This window comes from Oncorhynchus gorbuscha, unplaced genomic scaffold, assembly GCF_021184085.1.
Source record: "Oncorhynchus gorbuscha isolate QuinsamMale2020 ecotype Even-year unplaced genomic scaffold, OgorEven_v1.0 Un_scaffold_6495, whole genome shotgun sequence".
NCBI lineage: Eukaryota > Metazoa > Chordata > Actinopteri > Salmoniformes > Salmonidae > Oncorhynchus > Oncorhynchus gorbuscha.
The window spans coordinates 4,743-14,737 of record NW_025750081.1 but is presented as its reverse complement, the minus strand read 5'-3'; the positions used below and the strand labels follow the sequence as shown (position 1 = coordinate 14,737).

At 47.7% G+C, this 9,995-nt stretch overlaps 1 protein-coding gene across 1 annotated transcript; it reads right to left on the bottom strand.

Annotated features, from left to right (window-relative positions):
- Window positions 1-1,075: 1,075 nt before the first annotated feature.
- Window positions 1,076-8,039, bottom strand: LOC124029477 (heat shock protein beta-1-like). The gene is made up of 3 exons (XM_046341171.1): window positions 7,441-8,039; window positions 3,404-3,467; window positions 1,076-1,274 (listed from the first exon to the last, which is right to left on the bottom strand). Exons 1-3 carry the CDS (start codon window positions 7,919-7,921, stop codon window positions 1,115-1,117), a joined length of 705 nt encoding a protein of 234 aa, XP_046197127.1. The 5' UTR covers window positions 7,922-8,039; the 3' UTR covers window positions 1,076-1,114.
- Window positions 8,040-9,995: the final 1,956 nt, after the last annotated feature.

Below are 9,995 nucleotides of genomic sequence, written 5' to 3'. Positions count from 1 at the left end.
AAACCCTTGAATTTAATTAAGAGAGAGAGAGAGAGAGAGAGAGGGCAACGATGATGCAGACAAACGACAGGCTGTTTGCAGATGTAATAGATTTCAGTGTCTAACAAGCACATAATATAGATGAGAAGGGTGTGTGTGTGTGTGTGTGTGTGTGTGTGTGTGTGTGTGTGTGTGTGTGTGTGTGTGTGTGTGTGTGTGTGTGTGTGTGTGTGTGTGTGTGTGTGTGTGTGTGTGTGTGTGTGTGTGTGTGTGTCTGTCTGTCTGTCTGTCTGTCTGTCTGTCTGTCTGTCTGTCTGTCTGTCTGTCTGTCTGTCTGTCTGTCTGTCTGTCTGTCTGTCTGTCTGTCTGTCTGTCTGTCTGTCTGTCTGTCTGTCTGTCTGTCTGTCTGTCTGTCTGTCTGTCTGTCTGTCTGTCTGTCTGTCTGTCTGTCTGTCTGTCTGTCTGTCTGTCTGTCTGTCTGTCTGTCTGTCTGTCTGTCTGTCTGTCTGTCTGTCTGTCTGTCTGTCTGTCTGTCTGTCTGTCTGTCTGTCTGTCTGTGTCTGTGTAACAGATTTGTTTCCCTGATTCAAATGCAGATAGTAATTACTGGAGTGTGAGATATAGCATGATAGATGGTGTAGATGTGTTGACAGCCAGCCACACAGCAGAGCTGAGCTTATTACAGAGAGAGTCGAGACTAACTAACAGACCGACAGACAGACAGATAGACAGAGAAGGATGGTGTTGAATGGAAGAGAGGCAATCTCAAATGTATCTTGTTTCTCCCTCACAATGTTCAAGGCGTGAGAAAGTGTGAAACATTCTCTTGATGCATTTCAAGAGCTTATTGTAACTATATTGTCGATGTGGCATTATCACCCCCCCTGTCTCACAATTTCCTCTGTGTCTTGGATAAATGTGTGTGATCATCTGAGTGTGTGTGTGTGTGTGTGTGTGTGTGTGTGTGTGTGTGTGTGTGTGTGTGTGTGTGTGTGTGTGTGTGTGTGTGTGTGTGTGTGTGTGTGTGTGTGTGTGTGTGTGTGTGTGTGTGTGTGTGTGTTTCTTCACTCCTCTTCTTCCTCATCGTCATGTTCATCAGGGTGGTGGTACCCATTGCCACTTCCCTTCCTCATCGTCATGTCGTCAGGGTTTTGGTCTTACTGCTGCCCATGATGACAGGAATGGAGATCTCTGCAGCCTTGATGGCCTGCTTGTTCAGAGGAGCCTCCACGGTCAGAACTCCCTCAGAGGACAGGGTGGACGTCACCTTCTCAGCGTCGGCCATAGGGGGCAGGCTGGAGCAGGAAGGAGAAGAGACCACAGTTCATGGGATGAAGTACTAGACTGGAGGCAGACAGAGCTTTTAACTCTCGATATATCTTCATCTTATCTCATTCATTTGATACTTTATTCAGATTTCCTGGTGTCTAAACTCTAGGGGAAACAGCACAGTCAGAATATCGTACATCCCCCACATACATTGGGAAGCTGTTGCCAATGGTTTTATGCTCCAGGAGGAAGGAGGAAGGAGGACTCAAGGAAGGACTCAAGGAAGGAAGGAAGGTAACTATTTGGATGCTGTTTATAAAATAATTAATTGAGACATAATTTGATCATTTTCTTTATTAATGTAATTCAGATCAAATCAAATTGTATTTGTCACAAGAGCCGAAAACAACAGGTGTAGACCTTACCATGAAATGCTTACTTACAAGCCCTTAACCAATAATTGCAGTTTTAAGAAAAGTAGAGTTAGGAAAATATTTACTAAAAGAACTAAAGTGATAAATAAAAATAAAGTAAAAACAGTGTTGACTCTGGAGTCATGATATGTGTAGTGTTGACTCTTGAGTCATGATATGTGTGGTGTTGACTCTTGAGTCATGATATGTGTGGTGTTGACTCTTGAGTCATGATATGTGTAGTGTTGACTCTTGAGTCATGATATGTGTAGTGTTGACTCTGGAGTCATGATATGTGTAGTGTTGACTCTTGAGTCATGATATGTGTAGTGTTGACTCTTGAGTCCTGATATGTGTAGTGTTGACTCTTGAGTCATGATATGTGTGGTGTTGACTCTTGAGTCATGATATGTGTAGTGTTGACGCGAGTCATGATATGTGTATAGCTTGACCAATCAACCCTCTACAGGCTTGACCAATCAACCCTCTACAGGCTTGACCAATCAACTCTCTACAGGCTTGACCAATCAACCGTATAGCTTGACCAATCAACCCTCTACAGGCTTGACCAATCAACCCTCTACAGGCTTGACCAATCAACTCTCTACAGGCTTGACCAATCAACCGTATAGCTTGACCAATCAACCCTCTACAGGCTTGACCAATCAACTCTCTACAGGCTTGACCAATCAACCGTATAGCTTGACCAATCAACCCTCTACAGGCTTGACCAATCAACCCTCTACAGGCTTGACCAATCAACCCTCTACAGGCTTGACCAATCAACCCTCTACAGGCTTGACCAATCAACTCTCTACAGGCTTGACCAATCAACCGTATAGCTTGACCAATCAACCCTCTACAGGCTTGACCAATCAACTGTATAGCTTGACCAATCAACCCTCTACAGGCTTGACCAATCAACTCTCTACAGGCTTGACCAATCAACCGTATAGCTTGACCAATCAACCCTCTACAGGCTTGACCAATCTATCGTCCACAGGCTTGACCAATCAACTCTCTACAGGCTTGACCAATCAACCCTCTACAGGCTTGACCAATCAACTCTCTACAGGCTTGACCAATCAACCGTATAGCTTGACCAATCTATCATCCACAGGCTTGACCAATCAACCCTCTACATGCTTGACCAATCTACTCTCTACAGGCTTGACCAATCAACCCTCTACAGGCTTGACCAATCAACCCTCTACAGGCTTGACCAATCAACTCTCTACAGGCTTGACCAATCAACACTCTACATGCTTGACCAATCAACTCTCTACAGGCTTGACCAATCAACCCTCTACAGGCTTGACCAATCAACCCTCTACAGGCTTGACCAATCAACTCTCTACAGGCTTGACCAATCAACACTCTACAGGCTTGACCAATCAACCGTATAGCTTCACCAATCTATCGTCCACAGGCTTGACCAATCAACCCTCTACAGGCTTGACCAATCAACTGTCTACAGGCTTGATGGATTTTAGTTGTTAAAAGGAGTCCGAGTCAACTTAATCTCCGAAGCAAGTGGGAGAGACATTTATTATTTTGTCCGGTCATTGACAGAGGCTCTACGTCATATTTTTTTTTAACGATTCCTATTTCGTCATGGCGACAAATTGTAACAACGCGTCATGCAACAGTGGATTTATTTATTTGTTGCTCAGTCGTCCAGGTTCTTTGACAACAGTACAGTTTTATTGCTGTTGTGAAACAATGATGTTGATGTCACTTACGTGTATTTCCTGGTGAAGCATCTGGACACGAATCCATGTTCGTCCTTCCTCTCCTCATGCTTGCCTGTGGACACAAACACACACCGGTCTTAGCACTCTCTCTCACACACCGGTCTTAGCACTCTCTCACACACCGGTCTTAGCACTCTCTCTCACACACCGGTCTTAGCACTCTCTCTCACACCGGTCTTAGCACTCTCTCTCACACACCGGTCTTAGCACTCTCTCACACACCGGTCTTAGCACTCTCTCACACACCGGTCTTAGCACTCTCTCACACACCGGTCTTAGCACTCTCTCACACACCGGTCTTAGCACTTTCTCACACACCGGTCTTAGCACTCTCTCACACACCGGTCTTAGCACTCTCTCACACACCGGTCTTAGCACTCTCTCACACACCGGTCTTAGCACTCTCTCTCACACACCGGTCTTAGCACTCTCTCACACACCGGTCTTAGCACTCTTTCACACACCGGTCTTAGCACTCTCTCACACACCGGTCTTAGCACTCTCTCACACACCGGTCTTAGCTCTCTCTCACACACCGGTCTTAGCACTCTCTCTCATATACCGGTCTTAGCACTCTCTCACACACCGGTCTTAGCACTCTCTCACACACCGGTCTTAGCACTCTCTCACACACCGGTCTTAGCACTCTCTCACACACCGGTCTTAGCACTCTCTCACACACCGGTCTTAGCACTCTCTCACACACCGGTCTTAGCACTCTCTCACACACCGGTCTTAGCACTCTCTCTCACACACCGGTCTTAGCACTCTCTCACACACCGGTCTTAGCACTCTCTCTCACACACCGGTCTTAGCACTCTCTCACACACCACGCCCAGCTCATCCAGAGTTTGTTTGAGTAAGAACACATGCTCTCTCTATGTGTTGCTGTTGCCTCTCTCTCTGTCTGAAAGTTCCCCTGATACTTCAACACTATCAAGGGAGCTACTGGTTCACTCTTTAGGAGTGACCATCTGTTCTGTTTTACGAGGGGCTGAGAATAGAAGTCATGCCGCCCCCCCCACCCCACCCCCTCCCCCTCCCTGTCCCACTTGCCTGGTGTCGGTACCGTTTATCCATGTCCCCTTTGACACGCTACATGTTACACGTCACGTTACACGTTACGCTACACGCTACACGTTACACGGAGGCGCTAACTCAACCTCTTAAGGATCCGCCCCTTTTTGTCCATTTCGTTGCCTAAAATGACTTACTTTTTTGACTGGTTTTGACTGCAGACACTTGTAGAATCTATTTTTTGACTGGTTTTTAAACCAGGTCCCTACATGCCAGGCATGAAATTACCCTGCCCTGCCCTGTTACCTCACAGCATATCTGTTTGTTATGATGACAGCTGAGCTGCTGAAAGGAGTTTGCCACAGGGACCTGTCCCCCCTTTCCCACAGGACCACAACACCGAAGAGAGAGGGTGTGAAAGGACCTTTAAACAGGCATTCATCAACACTGGGGAGAGACTGTGAAATTATCTTTAATAACCAGGGCCTTTAACCAGGGCCTTTAACCAGGGCCTTTAACCAGGGGGCCTTTAACCAGAGCCATTAACCAGGGTCTTTAACCAAGGCATTTAACCAGGGCCTTTAACCAGGGCCTTTAACCAGGGCCAATAACCAGGGGCATTAACCAGGGGGCATTCAACCAGGGCCTTTAACCGGGGCCTTTAACCAGGGGGCCTTTAACCAGGGCCATTAACCAGGGCCTTTAACCAGGGCCTTTAACCAGGGCCTTTAACCAGGGCCAATAACCAGGGCCTTTAACCAGGGGGCATTAAACCAGGGCCTTTAACCAGGGAGCCTTTAACCAGGGGGCCTTTAACCAGGGCCTTTAAGCAGGGCCTTTAGCCAGGGCCTTTAACCAGGGCCTTTAACCAGGGCCTTTAACCAGGGCCTTTAACCAGGGCCAATAACCAGGGCCTTTAACCAGGGGGCCTTTAACCAGGGCCTTTAACCAGGGCCTTTAAACAGGGCCAATAACCAGGGCCTTTAACCAGGGGGCCTTTAACCAGGGCATTTAACCAGGGCCAATAACCAGGGCCAATAACCAGGGCCTTTAACCAGGGGGCATTGAAACCAGGGAGCCTTTAACCAGGGGGCCTTTAACCAGGGCCTTTAAGCAGGGCCTTTAGCCAGGGCCTTTAACCAGGGCCTTTAACCAGGGCCTTTAACCAGGGCCTTTAACCAGGGCCTTTAACCAGGGGGCCTTTAACCAGGGCCTTTAACCAGGGCCTTTAAACAGGGCCAATAACCAGGGCCTTTAACCAGGGGGCCTTTAACCAGGGCATTTAACCAGGGCCTTTAACCAGGGCCAATAACCAGGGCCTTTAACCAGGGGGCCTTTAACCAGGGCCTTAACCCTTAAATGCAGGTCATATATATGTACCTGCCAAAATAAAGGAAACACTTGAGTAAATTAGGGACAAAGCAGGTGTTTCCACACAGGTGTGGTTCCAGAGTTATTTAGGAAATTAACATCCCGTGATGCTTTGGGTCATCAATAAAAACTTTGAAAGAGGGGTCTCAAATGAGCATGGGGGTTTAGAGTGTGCGTGCGTGCATGCGTGCGTGCGTGCGTGCGTGCGTGCGTGTGTGTGTGAGTCAGTCAGTCAGTCAGTCAGTCACTAGATCTCAACCCAATTAAACACTTTACGGGAGATTCTGGCGTGGCGCTTGAGACAATGTTTTCCTCCACCATCAACAAAACACCAAATCATGGAATTTGAATGGAGTCACGTCCCTCCAATAGAGTTGCAGACACTTGTAGAATCTATTCCAAGGTGCATTGAAGCTGTCCTGGTTGGTGGTGGACCAACGCCCTATTAAGACACTTGATGTTGGTGTTTCCTTTATTTTGGTAGTTACGTGTGTATACCCATTGAAACTCATGGGGACTGTTGCATGGAGAGTTGGCCAGCGTACTAAAACAAGGTTCTCTCTCGTTAAAATATCAATACGCACTAAAATCACCCGCACAGCTGATTTCAATTGTAACCATCATTGGCCAGTGGCCACCAAAATTCTCGCTCCTTTGTCCTGATTTCATGGCCGGCGCCAGAATGAACCAGTTGGAAAGGGCATTTGATTTCCATCACTGTCAAACGTTTTCAAGACTATTTCGACCTCTGGTGGGTGTTATTACTGGAAAAAAAATCTTATTTTTACTAATGGCGAGGCCAGACTTACAGAGACAGAGATAGAAAACAGATATAGAGATACATTTACATTTACATTTAAGTCATTTAGCAGACGCTCTTATCCAGAGCGACTTACAAATTGGTGATAGAGACAGACAGAGATAGAGACAGACAGAGATAGAGACAGACAGAGACAGACAGAGACAGACAGAGACAGACAGAGATAGAGACAGACAGAGACAGACAGAGATAGAGACAGACAGCGACATAGACAGATATAGAGAGACAAATAGAGACAGAAGCAGAGAAAGACAGAGACAGAGACAGACAGAGACATAGACAGATACAGAGACAGATAGAGATAGACAGAGACAGTCAGAGATAGAGACAGACAGAGACAGACAGAGACAAGACATAGACAGATATAGAGACAGACAGAGACAGACAGAGATAGAGACAGACAGATAAAGAGACAGAGACAGAAACAGACAGAGACAAACAGAGACAGACAGAGACAGACAGAGATAGAGACAGACAGCGATAGAGACAGACAGAGATAGAGAAAGAGACAGACAGAGACAGAGATAGAGACAGACAGAGATAGAGAAAGACAGAGACAGAGACAGACAGATAAAGAGACAGAGACAGAGACAGACAGAGACAGACAGAGATAGATACAGACAGCGATAGAGACAGACAGAGATAGAGAAAGAGACAGACAGAGACAGACAGAGACAGAGACAAATAGAGACAGTTAGAGCCAGAGACAGACTGACAGAGACAGACAGAGACAGAGACAGACTGACAGAGACAGACAGAGACAGAGACATAGCCAAAAACAGACACACAAAGAGATCTCCAGATATGAGCTACTCACCAGTGATCTCCACCACGCCATCCTTGGTCTTGATCACCAGCTCCTCAGGGGAGAAGTGGTTGACGTCCAGAGTGACCTTCCAGGTCTCCTGAGTCTGCTTGATCTCAGACATGCCAGAGCTGAGCTGGCGGGAGAGGGCAAGGGCGTACGATGCTGCCCCAGCCTGAGCCATCATGGGAGCCTGGGGCATCACCGCGGCCTGGGGCATCATGGCAGCCTGCATCATGGCACTATGCAGGGGGGACATCACAGGGCTCTGGGGCATCATGGAGGGTATGAATCCAGCAGTGGACATGTCAGGGCTAAGGGCAGATGGGCGCATGTAGCCGGGCCAGTGGGTGCTGGGGAAGGTGGGGAACTCCTCAGGGAGGGCCGGCATGCCGAAGGCCTGGTCAAAGAGCCGGCTGCCCTGGTAACAGTCACGGAAGGGGTCCCAGCTGGGGGTGCGGAGCAGGCTGAAGGGGATATGTCTCTCTGTCATGGTTGCTGGAGGAAGAGGAGTAGTACTGTACCAGTAGAAGAGCTGTGGGCTGGCTGACTGGCTGACTGGCTGACTGGCTGGCTGGCTGGCTGACTGGCTGGCTGACTGGCTGGGTGGCTGACTGGCTGACTGACTGACTGACTGGCTGGCTGACTGGCTGACTGGCTGACTGGCTGGCTGGCTGACTGACTGGCTGACTGACTTTGGTTGGTCTCTCTCAAACATCCAATGATAGTGCTCCTCGGCCGAAGGCTTTTATGCACACAGCAACCGCCCACCTCTCGTCAACACTGTCACTGGCCCTCCCTACTCAACCCTAACGCCCTGTCCCCCCCACACACCTCCCTCAGCCAGATATTTATAGAAGGAACTAGAATGTCTATTCATGGCAGATGTAGCACTAGAATGGAATCTAAAATCAGGACCTCCCATCGACCAATCGAACACAGCTGCCCAGCACTTTGTTTCAACCCCTCCTCCCTCCTCCTTCCCTCCCTCCCTCCCTGTCCTGCCAATTGTAATCCCCACTCCAAGCTCACCCTAGCCATGACACAGGGCTAGAGGAATCTGAGAGTCTGCTGTAAAGCAGACAGCCCTGCTCAGCAGGTCTACAAGCATAGCGGGGAGATGTAAATATACCGTTGCTAACACACAGCCCGGTAGAGAACAGTACGTTATGTGACAAGCCAGCCACTTATGTGCAATTAGCAGCTATACATTAAGAATGCACACTGGAATCCTAGGAGCTCAAACAAGCAGAACAGAACAGACACCCACACCCACACCGACACCCACCCCATGCTTACATACAATACATGTTATGTTGGAGGTGTTTGGTGTGATAGGAGATAGTCCTGACATGGAGGAATGGAACGAGAGCTTAGTTAGACAAGTGCTCACGCTGATAATGTCATGTAGAACCTACAGTTGAAGTCGGAAGTTTACATACACTTAGGTTGGAGTCATTAAAACTAATTTTTCAACCACTCTACAAATTTCCTGTTAACAAACTATAGTTTTGGCAAGTCGATTAGGACATCTACATTGTGCAAGACACAAGTACATTTTCCAACTATTGTTTACAGACAGATTATTCCATCTATAATTCACTGTATCACAATTCCAGTGGATCAGAAGTTAAAATACACTAAGTTGACTGTGCCTTTAAACCGCTTGGAAAATTCCAGAAAATGATGTCATGGCTTTAGAAGCTTCTGATAGGCTAATTGACATAATTTGAGTCAATTGGAGTTGTACCTGTGGATGCATTTCAAGGCCTACCTTCAAACTCAGTGCCTCTTTGCTTGACACGAAAATGAAAAGAAATCAGCAAAGACCTCAGAAAAGAATTGCAGACCTCCACAATTCTGGTTCATCCTTGGGAGCCATTTCCAAATGCCTGAAGGTACCACGTTCATCTGTACAAACAATAGTACGCAAGTATTAACCCCATGGGACCACGCAGCCGTCATACCGCTCAGGAAGGAGACATGTTCTGTATAGCCCTTCTTACATCAGCTGATATCTCAAAGTGCTGTACAGAAACCCAGCCTAAAACCCCAAACAGCAAACAATGCAGGTGTAGAAGCACGGTGGCTAGGAAAAACTCTCTAGAAAGGCCAGAACCTAGGAAGAAACCTAGAGAGGAACCAGGCTATGTGGGGTGGCCAGTCCTCTTCTGGCTGTGCCGCGTGGAGATTATAACAGAACATGGCCAATATGTTCAAATGTTCATAAATGACCAGCAGGGTAAAATAATAATAATCACAGTGGTTGTCGAGGGTGCAGCAAGTCAGCACCTCAGGAGTAAATGTCAGTTGGCTTTTCATAGCCGATCATTAGGAGTATCTCTAACTCTCCTGCTGTCTCTAGAGCGTTGAAAACAGCAGGTCTGGGACAGGTAGCACGTCTGGTGAACAGGTCAGTGTTCCATAGCCGCAGGCAGAACAGTTGAAACTGGAGCAGCAGCACGGCCAGGTGGACTGGGGACAGCAAGGAGTCATCATGCCAGGTAGTCCTGAGAGAGAGAGAGAGAGAGAGAGAGAGAGAGAGAGAGAGAGAGAGAGAGAGAGAG

Bases quoted from the DNA above. Each gene is read 5' to 3' on its own strand.
- LOC124029477 (XM_046341171.1), bottom strand. From the start codon at position 7,921: ATGACAGAGAGACATATCCCCTTCAGCCTGCTCCGCACCCCCAGCTGG. The intron at 3,468-7,440 runs GTGAGTAGCTCA...TTGTGTCCACAG, and splicing joins TGGCGTGGTGGAGATCACTG to GCAAGCATGAGGAGAGGAAG. The intron at 1,275-3,403 runs GTAAGTGACATC...TTCCTGCTCCAG, and splicing joins TGCTTCACCAGGAAATACAC to CCTGCCCCCTATGGCCGACG.